General features: G+C 54.2%; 2 protein-coding genes and 1 long non-coding RNA gene across 3 annotated transcripts; 2 read left to right on the top strand and 1 right to left on the bottom strand.

Moving 5' to 3' along the window:
* Nucleotides 1–857: 857 nt before the first annotated feature.
* Nucleotides 858–8,356, bottom strand: LOC309886122 (apoptosis-inducing factor 3-like; the record flags this gene model as incomplete). Its single annotated transcript, XM_082776693.1, has 17 exons — nucleotides 858–1,177; nucleotides 1,698–1,773; nucleotides 2,203–2,301; nucleotides 2,961–3,078; nucleotides 3,162–3,238; nucleotides 3,693–3,756; nucleotides 4,079–4,150; nucleotides 4,572–4,687; nucleotides 5,259–5,389; nucleotides 5,618–5,709; nucleotides 6,069–6,155; nucleotides 6,581–6,693; nucleotides 6,830–6,911; nucleotides 6,993–7,037; nucleotides 7,717–7,826; nucleotides 7,912–8,021; nucleotides 8,223–8,356. The coding sequence occupies 17 exons, from the start codon at nucleotides 8,354–8,356 to the stop codon at nucleotides 1,069–1,071; spliced, it is 1,635 nt and encodes a 544-aa protein (XP_082632819.1). The 3' UTR covers nucleotides 858–1,068.
* Nucleotides 8,357–10,030: 1,674 nt separating this feature from the next.
* Nucleotides 10,031–14,523, top strand: LOC309885816. Its single transcript, XR_014318852.1, has 3 exons — nucleotides 10,031–10,143; nucleotides 10,420–10,579; nucleotides 14,168–14,523. It is a non-coding gene; the product is annotated as an uncharacterized lncRNA (long non-coding RNA).
* A 687-nt stretch (nucleotides 14,524–15,210) lies between these two features.
* TLCD2 (TLC domain containing 2) lies at nucleotides 15,211–19,628 on the top strand. The gene is made up of 4 exons (XM_082776098.1): nucleotides 15,211–15,510; nucleotides 15,950–16,032; nucleotides 16,684–16,766; nucleotides 18,146–19,628. The coding sequence occupies exons 1-4, from the start codon at nucleotides 15,329–15,331 to the stop codon at nucleotides 18,521–18,523; spliced, it is 726 nt and encodes a 241-aa protein (XP_082632224.1). The 5' UTR covers nucleotides 15,211–15,328; the 3' UTR covers nucleotides 18,524–19,628.
* Nucleotides 19,629–20,800: the final 1,172 nt, after the last annotated feature.

Raw genomic sequence — 20,800 nt, 5'->3', positions numbered from 1 at the left:
TGCTGAGCGAGCGGGCTCGGCCCTGCTATGGTTAATATAAAAACAGAGGGATTTCAGGCTGACAAAGTGTCCCTGCGGGAACTTGCTAGATTCTCAGGGCTTACCCTTCCTCCTGCGAGGCGCCATGTGACCGGTGAGTAAGTGCAGTGCTTCCTGTAGAAAGCCCAGGCTTGCTCGCTGCTGCCTTGCAAAATCTACCAACTCTTTCCTCCGGCACCGAGGCCGTGCATTTCCTGCAGCATCTGCCCACCTCCTCCAGCCCTGTGTGCGAGCAGGGGGATGCCACGCGAGGCTGGGGCTTCTCTGCCCGGGGCTGGAGGGGGTGGGAAGCGCTGGCTGCGGCAGCTAATGCAATATTCAAGCCCTCTGTAGCAATGCCAGCAGGTGCTGCTCGCTCAGAGGTCGGCTCGCAGCCCTCTGTCCTTAGGGGTAAGGTATCTGGCGTGAGCTCCCGCGGGCTGACTCTCTGCTTCCCAGCTGTGGGAGCGCAGCTTGCCTCAGTCAGAGCTCCCCTCGCTGGGAAAATGTGCTTTCGCAAAGCAGAAGGTCAGCATGACCGGTGTGCTCGATGAAAGCTCCCTGCCAGCAGTGAGCTGGAGGAGCAGGAAGGGCTGCTGGAGCTGCTGGAGCTGGGAACGTGCGGTCCCTGCTGCTTGCTCAGATCCCAGGACGTGGGCAGCCTCCTCTCGTCCAGCCCAGCAGATCCCCAGCTAGAAGAGAGGGGAAAGGGCAGCTCCCTCTTGCCCCAGCACACAAAGAGCAGCCAAGGGCTGTCTGCAAACACAAAATGCAGGCACCGGATCCATACTAAATCCACTTCTACTTTATTTCTCTTGTGCTAGGATGGGAGAAGGTTGAGCTGTAACCCTTGGGTGATGCAGTGCCCCTCGTGGCAGTGCATGTATGAAGCTCAGGTTTCTGTCAGCAGGGGTATTTGGTTGATATCACAGGCCCTGTAAAGGAGAGGTGCATTGGGGATGGGCAGTAAATCCCCTCAGCTCTGTGTCTCGAGGGGCTCTGTGCTGGCACGAGGAAGACAGCGCAGAGCCGGGCTGCTCGGGGTGCCACTTACTCTGCTTCTTCTTTAGAGATTCGTTTCCCCGAGTACAAAACTTCTGCAATCAGAGACACCATGGGGTCACAGTTCAGGCTGGCAGCTGCAGTCACGAAGCCATCCCTGAAAGAGAAAGCAGAAGGACGTGGATCTCAGCACAAATACCTCAGTGGGGCAGCAGCCCCCTGCCACCCCCAGGCCAGATGCGTTTTGGGAGGCTCAGGGCAGGGTGGCCAATGCCTCAGGGTGCCTGAGGCCTTGCAGCTGATGTCCTGGGTGCTGCTGGGGCTGGGCACCGAGTCTGGGGGCAGAGGGAGAGGAGACGTGTCCCAGGCTCCCTGCCCAGCTGGTGTCTCCATCCCAGTGCTGGCTTTTCCCGTTTTGGTTATGGGGCAGCGTGGCTTGTGTCAGATCTCCTGTGGAAGGTGCTGGAAGCTCAGCCTCTTCTCCGTGCCTGCCCTGCTTGTTTTGCTCTGAAATTGTCTCCCTGCTAGATTTCAGGGAAAAAATGCACAGCCCCGGGAGGGTGATGTGCAGCCGTGTCCCCGCTGCAGGAGGCTCTGCAGGCCGTGAGGGAGAGGACAGTGCCCCATTTCCAGAGCGCCACCAGGTCGGGGCACAGGCTGGCTGTGGATTCACTCACCTGATGTAAAAAATGAGGAACTTATGCTGCTCCAAGCTGCCCTTCACGACGGTGTCTGTGAATCCCTTCCCGCAGCCTGCAGGGGATCGCAGCAGCTGCTCAGGGAGCCCTGGGTCAGCCGCTGCCGCCCACCCCACCACAGTGCCACCACCAGTGCAGGTGGGAGCACAGGAGCACAGTGGAGGCTCTGGTCAGGCAGAACTGACCCAGAGTCATCACCCCAAGCCCCTGCTTGACTTGGACGGGGAAAATCTTCCTCCTTTGTGACCTCCAAGCCACTGGAGATCGGCAAAACCCAAGAGCTGTGTGTAACCTGCTGGCACAGAGCTCAGACAGGATTCCTAACCCCACTACTCCAAAGTTTGAGTGTTTCAGGTAAATTACAGCTGCTCCTTGCTGCAGCCTGGATAAGAGCTGCATGTTTACAAGCCCTGGGCCCACCTGGTGGATAAGCAGCTCCACTAGGAAGCTGTTCAGCTCCTCACATCCCTCTGCCCCATCCTACCTGTGTAGTGGATGCTTTTCCCAAGCATTGTGGTCCAGAAGAAGGGGACAGTGTGCAGCTCCTTCTGTTTCTTCAGCATGTTAAGGGCAGCAATGGAACCTGTGGTGGACCAGCAGGGTAAACATTTTTGTTTCTTTTAGGTGATTTGAGAAGTTGTTGAATCTTAAGCTTGCTCATCTCAACACCTTGTTCTGCTCTGGCTTCTCAGGGCCTCAATCATTCCTGCTAAGAGCTGATGTGCAGCTGCACTGTGTCTGCGTCTGGACTCACCAAAGAGTGGGCCAGAAAGCGCCTGAAGAGGTATTTCTCTCCTCCTTCACCCCAGGAATGTCTTTGTGTCAGCTGTTTCTGAAGAAACAGCTCTCTGCTTAGTGTACCTGCAGTGCTGCCTAGCTAAGGTGGTTTTCTGTGTGGGCCACAAACCCTTCCTGCCCAGGCTGAGCCTGGGTAACTGGCAGGCAGTGCCCCTTACATCTTGTTATCCTGTTGTCTCTTCTGCCTCATTTATTCTCAGGAAGAGCAGTCAGGCACTGGGACGGGTTGCCTAGGGAGGTGGTGGAGTCACCGTCCCTGGGGGTATTCAAGGAAAGGCTGGACACGGTGCTTGGGGACGTGGTTCAGTAGTGACAGCGGTGGTAAGGGGATGGTTGGAGCAGATGATCTTGAAGATCTTTTCCAACCTTGTTGTTTCTGTGATTCTATTCCCTCAGTACCCATTTGTGAGGGGAGCTGGAAAGCACAGTGCCGCACTGTCTCACCGTGAGCCTCGGCCACCTGTTGGTGGTGGATGCTGGAACGCTCCCCGTCGAGCAGCGCTACAGGAAAGGAGACCACATCCCCCGCAGCAAACACGTTGGGGATGTTGGTTTGCATGCACTAATGAGACAAAAAAAACAATTAGTGCGATGATGAGAGAGAAGGGATTCAGCATGGACCACGGCTACTCAGCTGGCACTTACCAGATCCACCAGGATGGCACCGCTGCTGTCTCTGGCAATGGAGGTGCCCTTCAGAAACTCAGAGCTGGGCAACGCCCCTGCAGGGAAAGGAGCAAGGACAAATGCAGCAAAGATCTGCAAAAGCAAGGAGGAAACTTGGCCATGGCCCTACAGCAAGCACGTGCCTTTGGTGCCTGCTCAGACCAGAGCAGCTCACGGCAGTGACCAGCGGTTGGGCTGGTGCTGACCTAACCCAGCAACAATAAAACCAGGCCCCAGAACAAAGCACGCTCCGATAACACAGCAGTGACCTACAGAGCTCAACAAGCATGCCAAAGTCACACCGAGACCATAAGTAGCTCCTTTCCTCATGCCGAGTGATTACTCGTGGGCTGCTGACTTTCTTAGGGTGATTTGGGGCCAAAAGGAAGGTCTGGATGATGGCAGAATGGGAAAGAGGGGAGCAGTATTCTGGGAAGGGTTAAATTAGGATTTGCTGGCTGTTCTCCCTATTTCCAAACCTGTCTCCCTCTCCCAGCTGGGGTTGCTTACCTATTCCCAGCACCACCACATCTGCAGGTATTTTTTTTCCGCTGGCAATAATGGCCTCTGTGACCTAGGAAAGGAGCAAAAATCACTAACAAAAAGTTAAAAACTGTCCTAATTCCCACAGACTCCCTGCTGCCTCGTTCTGTGCTTTTTTCTTCCACAGGCTCAGATCACCTTGTCCAGCAAATGTGTGTTGCCAGGAATGTAAGAGAAAATCAAGTTGTTGCCCCTAAGGTAGGAAGGCATACTGGTACCTTTTGAGCCTAGAGTTATGCTTAATGAAAAGAAACACGAGGGTCTAGACACGGGATGAGAAAGCACTAGGATACACCTCAGTTGAGGGGGGAGGCTAAAATGAGCAGTTCAGGGATCCCAGCAGCATGGCTGACCTTTCCATCCTTCCCTTTCAGCTCACAGAGTTCTGTTTTCGTGTAAAACTTCACCCCGTTATTTTGCAGCATCTGAAAAGGAAAAGGAAGCTAGTTTGAGTATTCACTAGGAAATTCCAGGCTGGTAAAAGCAGCAGCCATCCAGCCAAAACCCAGGCAGGCAGCTTAGCTGCTGCTCCAGGCAGCAGAGAGGTTTCATTTGCTTCCCCAGCTGGCACAAGGCGTACTGGAAGCCTGGCTTTGCTCTGCTCTCTCAGCCAGGACTGGTGCATGAGGTGGGCCTGGCATGAGATGGGGCTTGGGGACGGAATCGAGCTGGGAAATGTGAGGTGTGTGTGCACACAGCTCCCTTGGTGAGCTGTCAGAAGGGCGGCTAGGCACGCAGGGCTGTGACTCAGAGCAAAGGCTGGATTTCCCAGCTAGTCGTGGATAACAAGGCTGTTTAGATAGCGCATGTTCTCCATCCTAGAAATCAGCACCACGTTCTCCTAACCTTCATGCAAACGCCTCCGACCTGAGGACCCAGCGTTTTCTGGAAAGGGAACTCATCTTTTTCCACCACTGAGACAGCAGCAGCCTTGTCTGAGAGGAAGGCGGCTGCCTCCATTCCTGCAAGTGAAGGGCATGTCCAAGGTAAGTCTGCTGCAAGCAGGAACCTGCACTCTCCTCCTTGGAAATCTTTTCCTCTTCCAGACGAAGAGAACAAATCTGATGTATTGCCAATGTTTAACTGCTCTTCTCTGCATTTCTGGGCTGATGTATTTAACACCCCGCCCTCCCCACCTCCCGTATTCTTTGTTCTCTTGCTCTGTGGACCCAGATGTTAGGAAATACAAAGCACAGCTCCTGGTTCTGTACCAAACAGCTCCTTTTCTGTGCCTTACCCCCTCACTTTCCCAATGCTTGAGGGAAGTCCTGCTCCTTGGAAGGACAGTGACTATTTCACAGGGCACATCTCCCTCTGTATACATTTCCTGGACCTGGATAGCTCAGTTTCTGGCTATCAGAGGTAAGAGTTGGTGTGTTGTGTAACTCACACACCCCCAGCTATAGTCTCTGGTGACAAAACAGACAGTGGATGGCTATCCCTTCCCTGAGGGCCCCAGGCAATCTGCACACACAGCAGCAGTGGTTTTCAAGGCCCCCTTTTCCATGACCTGATTGTCACTCAGCCTTTTACCTATGAATGAAGCTCCTACGACCACCACGTTCCTCCCAGCTGCCAGCTCTAAGATCTTGCTAGAGTCTTCTGGGGTTTGGAGATGACATACGTTCTGCAGGTCTGCACCTGGGATTTTGAGGGAGCTGGAGCTGAGAGAGAGAAAATCCAGGTATGTCTAATGATTATAAATGAAGCTGGAAGGGTAAGGAGGGAGCACACAAACTCTTGCAGTCTCTTGGCCATCTGATCCCATCTTGTCCTATGTCATCTCATAACCACTCCCTTCCACATTTCTGTAGAAGAGTTCCAAGCTCCCAGTGTTGACCCATCTTGTTCTGGCACAAATTTTGCATGTGGCAAATGCTTCATATACTCACTGGCTGCCTGTTGCAATGAGCAGCTGATTGTACTTCTGAGATGACCCATCCTTGAAGTGGACCTTCTGCTTCTGGAAATCCACCGACACTGCCTGCAAAACAAAGGAGGCAAAGATCAGGAAGGCTCCTTTGGCCCTATGGGGTGTCCTGCCACATCAGTCCCTTCTGCCTGCCTGTCCTATTTCTAGACACCCAGGTAATGAGGAACGCTGGGGAGTTTTTCATTTCCCACAGGTGCTAGGCTTTAGGAGCACCTTATCTTCTGTGGCAGCATTGCAGCATGCTCACAGTCCCTAGCGCTGGCCTTGGAGCACTGTCGCAGAAGATAACGTGTACCTAAGCAGAGCCCCACATTCTGGAAATGTAGCACTATGCCTGGAAGTGTGGGTTTCCCCTCCCCGTGGCAGGAACAGAGCCACCCACTGAGGACTGATCTCAGCTGCTCTTGCACCTCTTTCTCTGTCCAGAGCTCTATGTCACGAGCACTGAGGAATTCAGGTTTCCTCAGGTAGAGGTCCTCAGCTTTCATGGTCATTTCCTGGAAACAAAACAGAAATATGACACAAAGCACTTCTTAGAGCCAGCAGTACTCTTGCAGTGTTTGCTAGGAATGAAGTTTGCATAAGAGGCAAATTCTGCACTAGTAAATCACAGCTGCTAGTATTGCCCCATCCCCATCATTTTCCTGTACCCCCTCAAAAAAATATCCACTCAACCTCTAGTGGGAAGAATTCAGCCAAAGGGGATAAAACCACTAGCCTGTGGTAGGCTTTGATCAAAGAGTTTCTGAGAGGAAAAAGTGAAACATTAGCTGGAAATTATAGCCCTTTTCCTTGCCTCAGAGCACTCCTGCTGCCCTGCCAAAAGGGATCATTTTATCGCTCAGTCTGGTGATGAGTGTGGACTATGCCCCTAATTCACATGTTGTACCCGGGCATGGTCCTGCTCTTCTCACAGACAAACCTTGATCAGTTTGGACTTGTCATATGGAGCATGTTTCTCTTTGGTGGCCATGATGATCCTGCCAGTAAAGCCCTCTTGGCGAAGTGTCTCTGCGCAGACCAGGGCAGCCACACCTACAAGAGATGCTCATCTCAGCCCTATTACACATCACTATGGAGCAAGAGGAGAAGAAGACAACTCCCCCCCAGAGACAAGACTGTCAGCTCACAGTATACGTGAGGAGGGCATGGTACAGACCACTTCACTTACCTCCCCCAAGGAGCAGCACTGCGTTCGGGTTGAGAAGACACCGTTTGCTTGTGTTCTTCACCCTCACGCTGCTTTCAAGATCCTAGAATGAAGTGAGAAATAATGAAATTGTACCTAGCTCAAGGTGCTGATTGTGCTTAGTGGCAGCAGGTATGGTCAGTACCTTCTTTTTTGCTGTAACAAACACCTTTCCTTGTTCCACTGTTACCTGAAGGGATAAAAGAAGAGTATTTAAGCACTGCACTCATGGGGTGGTGATAGGATCTTTCCTGTGAGGTTCTAATTAAGTGGGTTTGCTGCACCATGCTTTCTGGCCCCATGGTGACTTAAAAGCTTGGGCAGGGGTCTGTCCTAGGGCTGATGTTAAAGGGGATCCTGCTAAGAGCGGGCTGTCTGGGACCTGAATGAGAAAGGGTCTAGGAGGCAAAGTTGGGGACCTGTAGGACAAATCTGGATAATGGAGTCCAGCTCTAAGGAGGGAGGATCAGTGTCCACAGGTGTTTATGGACCTGCCCCGTTGGGCTGAATGTTGGAGGGCAACCCTCTCTGACACACCAAGAGTGACCCATAGGGATTGTGAATGTCAAGTGAGCACCCATTGATGCGGCAGAGCTCATGAGCTTTTCTCTTCCTCCCAGGGGCACTCAGGAAGAAGTGTAAATCCTTTTTTCCTTTCAAAAAAAAAAAAAAAAAAGAGCAGTGCTGGCTGTGGAGGATACCAAGATATGTGGCATCATTTTGGATTAGAAAGAGCTTGAGGACAGAGAGTTACATGATCCCAGGAAATCATCCTATGTGTAGCTCTGTGTGATGGGAACCACGGTCAGTGTCAAGAACTTGTGGGTGGCACAGAGGACATAGACCAAGCTGGGAGGACGACACATCACCTTAAAGCAGGGAAGACAGTCCAGAGAAGGGTATTCCTCAATATCTCCTGTTTTGATGTTAAAGCAGGCTCCATGCCAGGGGCAGCGCAGCCTGTGCCCCCTCAAGACCCCTGCAACAGAAAAGCCCCCACAACAGTAAGGTGACAGCCAGCCTCCCCAGCATGGCTTCTCCCCACCACCCAGCTCACGCTTTACCTTTGCTGAGTGGGGCACCGTAGTGTGGGCACCTACTGCCCAGGGCGCTGAACTCCTTCTTGTTCCTCACCAGCAGCACCAGGTGGCCAGCCACCATCACCTCACAGAGCCTGCAAGAGAGGCAGAGAGGTGGACGCTGTGGTGGCGAGCCAAGGCTCAGCCCCTCATGGCCATCATGGTGCTCCCTCAGCCACCAACATGGCGGCCACCAACATGGCTGCCTCCAGCATGGCAGCCATTGTGGGGGCAATGCCAGCCCTGCATGGCTCATGGCGGCAGGCTGGGCCTCAGCCTCCCCACAGGGTACTCACTCTCCATCCCCGATGTCGGCTTCATTGCAGACCTCAGCGGTGATGGTATCATCGCTGTCCTTGCCGGTGGCCATGGGTGGGCGGCGGAAAGGGTTGGTGTCTGTCCTTGCTGTGTCCCCTGAAGGCAACGACATTTAGGCACATTTGTGCCATCACGGCAAAATCCCACAACAAAAAGTAGGGCCACAGCTATTTCAGGGGTCCCACACTCATGGTGCAACAGAAAAAAAAAAAAAAAAAAAAAAAAAGAGGAGCCATGACTGGCAGAAAAAGCACATGTCCCCATTTTTTATTTCATCTCCAAACCCAAAGCCCATTCCTTTGATATTTTTTTCACTGACTTAACCCAATTCTTATTTTCAGGTGACAGCCCTGCATCCCATTAAACTGAGCTCAAGCACAGGGCAAGCAAGCTGGCAAGCCTGTTTCACAATAGTTGTGTCATAAACAAATAAAATTATTTAAAATTATTTACAGTAGATGAGTCAGGGCAAGACACTGCTCATGCAGCCTGTGGATGCTCTGGCCTGGGGTCTGCAGAGTTGCCACAGTACCTCTGAAACCTCTCCAGTGCTGGTGCTGAGATAGTATTTGCACTAACCGGAGAAAAAATAAAAATAAAAAGGCAACAATCCCTGTCCAAAGCGTCTACTAGGCTAAAAAGGAGCTGAAAAACTTGGTTTTTAGTGCTGCCTCTGCTTTAGCTTAGAAGAAAGTCCGCTGGGTATTTAGAGATTTTCCTCTCCATTTTGGAAGGAAAAAAAAAAAGGAAAAAAATTGAGACGGAGGGGAAATGTGGGGCACATTTTAAAGAGCATGTGTGCAATATATGGCAGTGATTTCACTGCCGACACCAAGACATTGGGAAATTCCCACATTACCACCCCGACCCCAAGGAAAGGCTTCAACGGATACTCACAGGGTGCTGCTGCAGGGACTCAACGTTTGCCCCTGTCGAAAGCTGCCACCACCGTCTGTGAGTCCCTTCCCCGTCTGTAAGTCTCTCCCCAAACCCCGCTCCCCCAGCCCACGCTGGGCGATGCTCTCCCAGCCTTGCACAACATTCTCAGTTGGAGGGTGGCAGTAGGGACACAGCTTATCTGATTTCTGCAACTGCTTCGTGCATCATTAACGTTGTTTGTTTTCTTTTCTTTCTTTCTTTTTTTTTTTTTTTTTTTTTTTTTTAATTCAGATTTAGAAACTGCTTGCAAAAGAATTAAGGACACTTATGAATTATGGGGTAGGTGTGGTTTGGAGGCTAGGTGCGTCATGTGAGATGCATTTCGGAAACAGAAACTGAGTCAATGCAGAGATACCTCTGCTCTTTCTTCATGGGAAGTGCTTTAGCCCAGCACATATTTTTGCCACACTTTGGATACTACTATTTATACATTTCTACAACATTTAAAATTAATTAATCTGTGTTTGTTTGTTTTAAGGCAGATCCTCTCTATCTCCCTTTGATTTTAAGGGAACACAAAGTGTTCAGCATCTCTGCAAATGCCCCGTGTTCCTGCTCTGCACCTGCATGAGTACATTTCGGTCTGCGGACGTCCAGGCACCCAGTCCCACCGCTGCCGTGTCCGTGTGGATTGCACAGGGTGGCATGCTGCTGACTGTGCTATTTTTGCAGGAGGGTGGGAGTTGCAAAAAATGGGAGTGACGCCTACACTGTTTGTGTCTACTCCAGTTCTTATCTCTATTTCACAGTCAAGATGTTTCAAAACCTTTAAATACGTCTCAAAATTTAGAGGGGGGACAAATCCCTAGCAGCATGTTGCCATCATTCCTCTTGCAGAAGCGGAGCAGCTTTCTGCTGTGCAGCATGCTCTGAAATCCAGCATCAGAGGGGAATGAAAACTCTTTCCCAAACCCCGTCGTGGGCATGGCAGAAAGAAGAGGACACAGACATGGATGCTCAGTAAGTGTACGCTCACTGCCTGCAGAGTGGCTCATTTTGTTGGACCCACAGAGCTGTAAGCAAGTTGTAAGCACTCATTTCAGCCCTGGGACACTTTGATGCCAGGAGTGCTCTTAGCCCACGGGTGGTGTACGCCCACAGTGGGCGCAGGTGCAGAGTATTTTCTTACAGTGCTAACAAGCAGCTTTGGGTTTTGCCTTGCTGGCCAGGCGCCTGAGAGTGAAGCAATTTGGCTACTGCACGTCCCTGTTTAAACTCTCTGTAATTATTCCCTAGGAGCGCATTCCCACGTGGAGAAGCAGCAGCCCTCGTGGAGGCATTCTCTGACTCAGCAGAAATTGCTGGAAAGCGTTTGCTCGGGGATGAAAGCTGCAGTGCACCAGCAAAGTGGAAGGTCCGAAGGCAAGCAGTGGTGTGAGGCTTCGCTGGGAGCCAGGTGGGAACCCCTGCTGTGCTTTGGGTGGCTTTGGCACTGCAGGGCTGAGTCCAATCCAGCTGTTGGATGCAGCCCAGCATCGCGGGAAGGACTTTTGCAAAACAAAATCCCCACTTCTGATGAGGGTAAAGGTGATGGCAAAGGGATCCCACCCTGTTCTCAAAGTCAGGAAGGGCACTGAGTGTAAGGGGGAGGTTTGGGTTTGCTGCAGGGTGCTGCATGCTGCTCTGACAGCTCACACCTAGAAACATGCAATAAGCCCTCGAGGGATTCAGGGAATGGGATGCTAGCAGAGGCAGGTTTTCAGCAAGATGCTCTGTAAGCATCTTTTGGTCCTTTGCTAAGTAACGCAGAGCTGGATGCTCAGCATGGTGAAGACCTTTGCTTGTAAAATGCAGCAGGATCGGAGGTAGAAACGAAGGGAGAGAGAGAAATGATGCAGTGCCCTGAAACGTGAGCTGAGCTCAGGTGGTCATCAGCAGTCCTTGGACAATCCTGGCAAGCTGTCCTCACTTTTTATTAGATATCCTCACTTTTATTATGTCTATCCAGTGTTGCCAGCACTCTGCAATATTCAAACCCAGGTGAAAATGTAATGGGGGGGGGAGGTGGTCTGCTTTCAAGCCCCTACCACCCTCAGCCAGTGCAGCATGTTCTGTCCTGCTGTAGTGCAGCTGTGGCTGTACAGATATGTCCTTGCCCACAGCTTGCTCAGGTTGTTCCCTCCCTGCCTTAGCAGGGCTGTAGATTTTAGCAGTGCATTGCACAGAGCCCAGCGCGCTGAAGAATGCTCAGGCGCAGGAAGAGGAAGCGAAGTGAAGAAAGCAGCAGAGCTAAGATGATTAATGGGACACCGCTCTCAGAACAGCTTGGTTTGTGATATTAATAATGAGAGAATTCAGGAGGGAACCTACCCCATGCCCAGCTGCAGAGCCAGCAGCAGCAGGAGCTGTGAAGCTCCAGCACTTCTATTTGTAATGCAGGAGCAATCATGGGGGCTCAGCAACAAGCAGTGCTGCACAGAGGGGTGTAGGGCTCTGGGATGTACTTCCACCTTTCAAGGCTCATTCTGAACCTGTCTGAATTGCAAAAAGCACGGGGTCATAAATACCTCATAACGTAGCCAGCAAGCACATCAATATCTGTCAGCAATGACTTAAGCTTGAGCACGGTAAACCAGATAGAAAAAACATGTTTATCCCACAGGGGAAGGAGACATGGAAAATGAAATATTTAGAGGGAATCAATTTGCTTATAGAGTATATATGTGCTGTTTATAGAGTATATATGTGCTGTTTCATATATTCTTCCTGAGCATTCATGTCTGGCCAGGGTGAGGAATGGGATATAGGCTGGGCAGCAGGCGCCTGGCCCCACATCTCACTGTTCACCATCAGGAAAGAAGGAAACTGAGCTTCCAGGAGATGCCAAAGTTGTTGAAGGGATGGTGTCAGAAAGGATTGGTGACAGCGGGACGCACTTGGGGCTGCTCAGAGCTTGGGGAGAGCAGGGAGAGTTTTCCCTCTTGGGCTTGAGCAGGGTGAGCGCAGATGGGTGGTGGTGCAAAGCCAGGCAAGCTCCTCACCATCCAAGACCAAGTCCTGAGTTTGGTGGTTAACCAGGAAGGTGTTCCTAGCTGGAAGGGGCAGATGCTGGAGTCTGCATTGATTTCAGTGCTCTCCACAGCTACCTCTGCAGCTCTTGGGCGTGCTCTGCCACGTGCAGCACATTTCTCACAGTAGGTCCTTTCATAAGCACAGAGTTCACAGACTTTCTGAATTAAAAGCCGGATATATAGAGTAGAGCTGCTCTGTATCGTCTGACTTCCTATGGCCTAGCAGGGCCGTGACGTGCTTTAGAGGGGGGTGAAGAAGACAACTGATTAAAATTTGGAAGTCGAGCTGCTTGATTTGCTTTGAGATCTCGGACTCCCCAAGCTCTGTGAGGTGTGAGCATGGCATTAGATGAGCAGATGGGCTTTCCACCTCCCTGGTTGGAGAAGGGTGAGTGAAGGGAGCGAGACTTCCCAAAAGCAGGAGCAGGACTTTACCCAGAAGGACTTTCCATGTCACAAGCTCCCACATCTGCTGGCTGCAGCGAGCCCCGGGCGGTGTTTGGGAGCAGAACGGTGCTGGGTAAGGAGCACCCGCACCCCCATCCAGGAGCAGCATCTGGGAGAGGACACCGTTTATCTGGCAGAGTTCATGCTGGCCATTATCAGCAAACTGCTGGGGCTCTTTTGGGGAAAATGGTTTTATCTGTCCCAGATGTGCCGCAGGGAAACGCCGAATTGTGAGAGGGAGAAAAAAAAGTTATCCAGGCTATTAAAAACACTGCTGCACCCTCGCTTTACACCTCGGCTGTTGTGGAGCCCCTGCTAGGGGATGAGCTGCGTCCCCACAGCGTTATGGGATGGCACGTTATGGGATGATGGAGTTATGGGCTGGGCACATCCTTGCTGACACCCGGAGGGAGCCCCTGCCCCGCTGGGAGCAGCCCCTGGGCTGCATCCCTGCACCCAACGCCGCCTTTTGGGAGCTGCTGGAAAACGCCTCAAAAATGGGGTGAAAAAAGCAATATCTCCAAATAAGGTGTGGCTGCAGAGGCCCTTTCCGAGCGGGTCGCCCTGCCTGGCTCTTCAGCGAGCGTGCAGGGACCTCTTGTGGCAGCGGTGCCGGAGCGCTCCCCTCCTGCCCTGGGACGAGCCTGGCCCTGGAACCTGGACAAGGAGAGGATTTGGGGCTGGGGCTGGTGTCAGGGGACCTGTTTGTCACCCCTCCATCCCTAAAACCCCCTAAAACCGTCCCTCCATCCCTAAAACCGTCCCCTGGTTAGTGCCATCGCTGCACGGGGCGGAAGGAAAGCAGGAAAAGCCAAAAAGAGGGCTTGTAGGAGAGCATGCCCGATGGCAAGTCCTGGAATAGTTGCGTAAAATCTGGGCCAAAAGTAACCGAAAGATAGAAAGTGTGCGGCCGCTGGTGGTGCTCCAGCAGCGGGATTTCAGCCGCCGAACCAGAGGCTCAATTAATCACGGCTTAAATTCCTCCCGCGTGCAAGTGGCCGGTAAAAGCTCTCCAGTGCCCAGAAGCATTTTAACTATTCCTGCCGCCACGGAAAGGGACAGTCAAAGATTTCTGCGGCTAAGACACCGCAGATGAGTTTCATCAGGAGCCGGCTCCCTGCCATTTTACAGCACAATTAGGCACCAAACGATTTTCCTGCCCGGTGCCCTGGGCAGCCCAGCACGTCTCCGGCTCTGTCTGGGCACAGGCTGAGCACCCTTCCCTCTGCATCTCTTCCACCAAGCAGGATCGTCTCCATTTGGCCCTCTCGGTAACTGATTAGCCCGTGTGATCCCTCCAGTCCTAATACACGGGGTTATTTATAATCCCCCCAGCAGTCGGGGCTGTGGATTACTTCAGGCGACATCTCCTCAGCACTTAATGGCTATGAAATTGCATTGCTTTTCCTGGCTTTTAGGCAAATTTCTGCAGCATGAGCAGCTGCTTTGCTATCAGTGGGGACTATCTCACCCCTCTCTTTCGGCTCTGATTTAATCTCTCCCCTCTGCAATGTCTCTCCCATCAGCGTATCGCTTGTTGCTGTTTCAGCGTGCATTACCCCGGAGAGGGCAGTGACTGAGAGCTCAGGCTCCGCATGTTCCCGTTCAAGCGAGGAGAACGAAGACGATTTCATCCCAAATTAATGCCTCAAAGAGGAGGCAGCCTCTGACATTAATCGGTGTGTATGCGGTGACTCATCCCGTCTGCAGGAGCGACGCGAGGTCTGGGCAGCATCCGCGCTTCTGGTGGAGACATCAAAGAGCAACACGGGAGCGATCAAGTGACGGGCAGGCAGGAGAAGCAGCGCCGCGGTAGGATGGAACTGAAGAAATTGGGGGGACACCACCCCTGAGTTCCCCCAAACCCCCAGAGCTGGGGTATCCGGACACCGGGGAGCTGCCCTCGGGAGCAGACACGGGACAGGGGGGTGGAGGGCAAGAGCGTGGTGGGTGCAGAATGGATTTGGACCTTGTTAATCACTTAACCTGCAGCCAGATTTGTTGGCGTGTGCTTGCAGGGATCCTGTGGATCCATACCCAGGGTGAGGGCTGTGTCCCCAGCACATCCCAATGATGTGCAATGATGTGCTGCCTCACTGACAGCAGGCACTGGGGATGTTTTCGGGCGAAACACCCCAACTGCAGCACCGTAGAGGAGGGGTGTTCATCCATCCAGTGCCACTGAGCTGGAGAAGAGCCCTCGGGAGGGGGGACAAGGAAGGTGTCCCCACAGTGTCGGGATGCCCCACAGCATCGGGACACCCTGCCCCTCGTTTCACAGCAATGCCTGCAGCCGTTTCTGACTCACGGCTGCCACCGGCAGCTGACACACACCCCAGGGGCCTCCTTTCCCATTCCACCCTCTTCCTGAATCAGGCGCTGCGAGGAAGGACAGCCCCTCCGTGTCGGTCTGCGTGGAAGTGGAAAACCCACAGCAGCACGGGATGGGGGCTCCCGCAACCCCCCAGCACCCTCGGGACCGCTGCTGGCTGCATCTCCCCCCTTTATTCCCTTCCCACCCAAGCAATGGCGATGCCCAGAGCTGGCCCCAAAACAACGGGGCCATGGGGCGAGGCGGTTCCCGGTGCTGCCGGGGCGGTGCCGGTGCCCGGGGCGGCGCTGGTTGGGGCGAGGCGGAGCGGTGGTGGAGCTCCCGTGGGTGCCCCATGGGGTGCTGAGGGTTGCCCATGGCTGTCGGTGCGGGGTTGCTGCTGATGGCCGGTTCTTTCGCCGCTTTCCGCTTGTTGAACCGGGGTTTGGAGCGTTTGGTGCCGCCGCCTCCTTCGGCTCGGCGCAACCGCTGGAAGTGGCGAAACATCTGGACCTCGTTGGCACACAGCGTGCTCAGCAGCAGCGGGGCACTGCTGGGGTGAGCGGCTCTGTGGGGGCACCCAGAGGGGTTGGGGGGACACGGGACAACCGGGCTGTCCGGGGATCCCGATGGGAACTTGGGGCTGAAGTGCGGGGAGGGAAGCGCCGAGGGGGTTTGGGTATGTGGAAGGGGGGGATTGGGGTGTTAGGGGATGCTGGGGGGGTTGGGGAGGGGGTGGATGGGATGCTGGGGGGGTTGGGGGGAGTGGAGCATGTGGGGTGCTGAGGGATGGAGGGGTACAAGGGGATTTTGGGGTAGCAGGGGACAGGGAGGATCTGAGGAGGGGGGGAGCGGGAGGACAGCATGGCTATGGGGGCGACAAGGGGGACAGGAGGGTGCCGGGGGGGTGAGCAGCACCAGGTGGGCACCCGGGACGCTGGAAGGGAAGCAGGGGGGCAGAGGCACTGCCCAGCACTCGCAGCCCCTCTCCCCGCAGGTTCTACCTCTACCCCGAGCTGCACGAGGACCTGGTGGGCACGCAGCCGCCCGGGGCGCGCAGCTTGGTGGCCGTGTCCGTAGGTGAGGCTGTGGGGGGAGCGGGCTGCCCCCTGCTTTGTCCCCGGGGGTCCCCAGGGGCCCGTCGGTGCCTGACGGTGCCACGTCCTGAGCAGCGATGTCTCAGGCACCCCAGACAATCGTCTTATTCTTGGCAAGGACAGTGGCTCCTTTCTGTCCCACGGCACTCGCAGCCGGGAGGTACTGGGCACCAGGCTGCCCGCCACCGTCCTCGTTGGACAGCCAGGGCTTGGAGAATCCTAAAAGTGCCCAAATATGGGGTCAGCGCAGATCCCCCTAAAGCCTGGTGCTAAACTATCTAGCACGGAGGCCAGAAGTTTTGAGTCCTGCGGCTGCGTGAAGCCTGTCCCCCTCCTTGTCACCTTGCTGATCTGTCACTAGTTATGTGGTCAGTGCTGACAGGCTGCCCGGCATTGCCACAGCTCAGCAAGGAGATTTAACTACCCAAAACACCACCATGGGGTTGCTTTGGTGGCAGCAAATCCTGTAGCTGCTAGGGGCTGCAGGGATGTGGGGTGGGATCCGATCCTGGGGTGGAAACGGGTGGAAACAGGGGTCAAGTGCTGCCCTCATGGCCAGTCAGGTACTGAGCCTGCTGGGGAGTCCCCACATATTGCCCCCCCCTTTCCTTGCTTATGGCCTCTCTGTCCCCAGGGTATTTCCTGGAAGACTTCGTGGACATGCTGTGCAATCAGAAATTTCACCAGTCCTGGGAGCTGCTCTTCCATCACTCCGTGGTGAGTCTGCCGGCTGCTCCCCGGGGCGCAGCGCTGGGTGGCAGCGGGTCTGAGGAGTGCCCCACTCATCACGAGGGAGGTGGCGAGGTGGGGACAGACCCCGATGCTTGTGGGACCTGAGTGGTCCGAGCCACAGCCTTACCTTTAATGTTCTGGGGGGGCTGATCCATGCCCGTGGCACAGACAGGCATGACCCAGGTGTCCCCGTTGGCACCAGCAAGCACCTCAGCTCCTGCCGGCTCTCAGCCAGCTGAGCAGCCACAGGAAGGGCTGCGCACCCCAAACATCTCCTCCTTCCACCTCCTGCTCCTGGCTGCTCCCCGGGGTGCTTTCATTCAGGTCAAAGCTGTGGCCATGGGGCTTGGGTGGCTGCGGGCAGCCGTGATGCCCTCATATAAGTGCTCTCTGCCCCCCCCTGCTCCTCTCTGCACCTAGAATGGGTTTCTCCTTACTTGCCTCTGCTGTCTGGGTGCCCGAGCACTGCACACGATGCAGGGCAGGGGGATGGCACCGTGCAGCTGAGCAGCCGAGCCTATTTTCCAGCAGGCTCCAGGGGAGGCAGGGGGCTCTGCAGGGCATGGGGGACAGGAGGGGTGGTGGTGGGACCATGCTGGGGAAGGCGATTTTCAGCCCTGCAGCTCTGCTGGCCACCGTTCACGAGTCAAAAGGTCATCTGCACAATAGAGCTAATTCAGGCCAAGACAGTGATTTAGCAAGCAGATAATCTTATTAGAGAGCCAATACAAATAACAGCATTAAGGGTATAAACTGCAGGAAGGTCTGAGCATGGTAGGGCACGGGCAGGCAGGGAGGGTGCAGGGCAGGATTGTACTCACTTAGCCCCCACAGCCCTGTCCTCCGGGGCATCCCAGAGCTCCCTGAGAGGTGGCCACAGGGCTCTCATGTACCAAAGCTACTTAATTCCTGCCGTGTGCCTGTCCTGGGGAGAATCCCTGAGCCAGCAGCAGCTGTAGCCCTGGGCTAGGCATCTCCCTCCCTGCCAGTGTTGTTCGCTGTGTGCAGAACTACCTTGCTAGGCCACCACCAGCTGCGCCCCCCAGGCCACAAAAGCAGGGTTAGGTCTGCCTGTTCAGCTTCCTCTTTATCCCAGGGTTTATACAATTGCTTCCTTCTTCTTTTTTTCTGGGGAAAAACAAAACAAAACAAACACACACTCAGGTTTCACGTGGTGATGGAGAGACCTTATCTCGTGCCTGCAGCACTGCAGAGATGAGTGAAGCGATGACCAGCGGTTTGGCTCTGGCGTGACAACTGTTTCCAGCTCTGCTTCACGCCGTGCCCAAGCATGAAAGGCTCTGGCTTGCAGCAGCTGAGAGCAACCAGCACTCGGGCTCAGCCTCTCTCCTTTCTCCTCCCAGGTGATTGTCTGCTTCGGTATCGCGGTGCTGCTCCATCAGTACATGGGCTTTGCCTTCGTGGCCTTGCTGGTGGAGATCAACTCCATCTTCCTCCACCTGCGGCAGATCCTGCTCATGGCCGACCTGGTGCACTCCACCTGCTACCGCCTCACCAGCATCGTCAACCTGGGCACCTACGTGGTGTTTCGCATCACCACGCTGGCCTGGATGACGCGCTGGCTGCTCCTCAACCGGCAGCAAGTGCCCCTGGCAGCCTACACTGTGGGCATGGTGGGCATGGCAATCATGATGCCCATGAACATCATCCTCTTCTACCGCCTGCTGCGTAGTGACTTCTTCAAATCCAGCAGGGATGTGCGGCGGGAGAAGGAGAAATAGCTCCATTCCCCGCAGGCCCCAGGGGATGAGCAGCTGTGAGCCCGTGGATGAGGACAGCGGAGAGCTGTGGAGAGTGAGCACGGCTATTTCAGTGTCTTGCTTGGAGGGGCTGCACAGACAGAGCTTCTGGGCTTGTGGCTGCGGACGCTGGGCAGAGAAGGTGCTCACGGACCAGGCACTGGGGCACTTCAGATGATGTGGTTGGATGACCCGAGCTGCAGAGAGAAGCCCCAAGGGCTCTCACAGCTCCACAAAGCACTGCTGAAATGAGAAGGGAGCAGGGAGCACCATTTCCCTGCTGCTCTTCTGGACATACAAACACCACCATGTGTTTATAACCCTTTTGGAGCTGCACCTGCAGCATCCCAACACCCCGGGGGACACTGCACTCAGTCCTCTGCTGTCTCTGGCACTTCCCATGGGAGCACCAAGGCTTCACCCTCGAGGCCAGGGCCAGTAAAAGCCAAATCCTGCATTCATGAGTCCTCCCCATGGAGATTGTCCCAGGTGGGTAATGGAGGGAGAGGCTTAGGCTGTCCGTGTCAGATGCTGCCTGCTGCAGGTTCTGGGGTGGGAGAAGTGGAGCAGCAGAACTGTGCTCGGGGACAGGCTGCTGACTTCTCCTGACAACTGGAACTTTTCCAGTGTTGTTTTGTTCCCAGACCTTTTAATTCCCCATGTGTGTGGGAGAGCACGAGCTGTGTGCCAGGATGCTATGTGACGGTCACTTCCCACATAATGGGGCTTTTTCAGATGGGCCAGATTTGGCATCTATTAGGAATGAAAAGTCCTGCTGCAGAGCACAGTGTAATGGTCTTTAACCAGCAGCACGAGCTCTTATTAACACAAGTTTTTTAATAAACGGCTGCAAATGAAACAGCTCAAGGCGAAGAGGCTTAGCAGGGAAAAAGGGGCTCTGCATTCCAGCCTGCTCCAGGGGTGTCATTGCTCAGCACTGGCTTCCTATCCTGTATCTCCTTGCTCCAGAGTAAAAATATATACCATACACTGGCCCAGACTACCTCTCCAGGGATTTTTGTTCCCTCTCCTTTCTATGGAGGAAGACTAAGGTTTCTCCTGTTCCCTGAGGCGAGGGAGGGTGCACTTTCTGCAGGCTGGCACCTGGGAAGGGTTGCAGGCATTCGCAACCCACAGGGTGAGGAAAGTGCCTGCTGAGAAATAGGGCAGGCTGCAGGGCAGTCGCACGCAGGGTATGGATCTCATGGCTTTGCTGCTCTCGTTCCTGATACTGGTTGCAGCAAAGCAAGAAGGAGCCTTGCAATTTGCTCTGCATGTACCTCAGGCTTTCCTGGAACAAGGAATTAGAAGTTTTAACACATACACATACACTTTTCCTTTTCCCTCACTTATTCTCCCACACTGAACTCTTCCTAACAGCCCAGCACCACATAGCAGGGCAGGATTACCCCAGTCAGGGTTATGTGTATTTGTTTTCAGAAATGCACTGGATCTGTTGTGCTGTATGCGTGGCAAATAACCTTTTGCCTCAAAATCTTGAGGTAGAATGTTATTTCTAAATCTGGTTTGAGGGACGGGCTGAAGCAACGGGCCACACACTGCTAGGAGCAGGCAGCACTAGTTTTGAGGAGGAAAATATGGGCACAGAAACACACACAGAAAAAGACGAACAATGCATGTGGGTAGGGGGAGGCCAGAGAACAAAGCTGCTTATGCTGTTAATGGCACTTGCAGGTGCTGCAAGCGCCTCCTTGGTGGTGTGCCACTGCGGGTGGTGGTTACATGGCTGTGATCCTCTCGGAGCTGCCTGCCAGTGCCTTCCCTTTGGTTTTACCCACTCACACGTTTTTGCAGGAGCTGCTCCCACAGCCCCTGTGGGAGTCTCAGAGCAGCAACGTGCGCTCTGCACTGCCCACACCGGGGCCATGTGTCCAGAGAAGGGCTACGGAGCTGGTGAGGGTTCAGGGACACAAATCCTGTGAGGGGTGGCTGAGGGAACTGGGGGTGTTTAGTTTGGAGAAGAGGAGGCTCAGGGTCTCATCCTGAAGGGAAGATGTGGGGAGTCGGGGTTGGCCTCTTTTTGCAGATAACTGGTGATAGGACCGGAGGGAATGGCCTCAAGTTGTGCCAGGGGAGGTTCAGGTTGGAAATGAGGAGACATTTCTGCTCAGGAAGAGCAGCCAGGCACTGGGACGGGTTGCCCAGGGAGGTGGTGGAGCCACCACAGCCCCTGGGGGCGTTTAGGGGCTGTGTAGGTGTGGTGCTTGGGGACGTGTTTTATCCCTGGGGGCGGTTAGG

This window comes from Aythya marila (assembly GCF_965140915.1).
Source record: "Aythya marila genome assembly, chromosome: 20".
Lineage (NCBI taxonomy): Eukaryota > Metazoa > Chordata > Aves > Anseriformes > Anatidae > Aythya > Aythya marila.
Note: the sequence above shows the minus strand (reverse complement) of the source record. Positions and strands in the feature narration are given on the sequence as shown.

Bases quoted from the DNA above. Each gene is read 5' to 3' on its own strand.
- TLCD2 (XM_082776098.1), top strand. From the start codon at position 15,329: ATGGCTGTCGGTGCGGGGTTGCTGCTGATGGCCGGTTCTTTCGCCGCT. The intron at 15,511-15,949 runs GTGAGCGGCTCT...CTCTCCCCGCAG, and splicing joins AGCAGCGGGGCACTGCTGGG to GTTCTACCTCTACCCCGAGC. The intron at 16,033-16,683 runs GTGAGGCTGTGG...CTCTGTCCCCAG, and splicing joins CTTGGTGGCCGTGTCCGTAG to GGTATTTCCTGGAAGACTTC.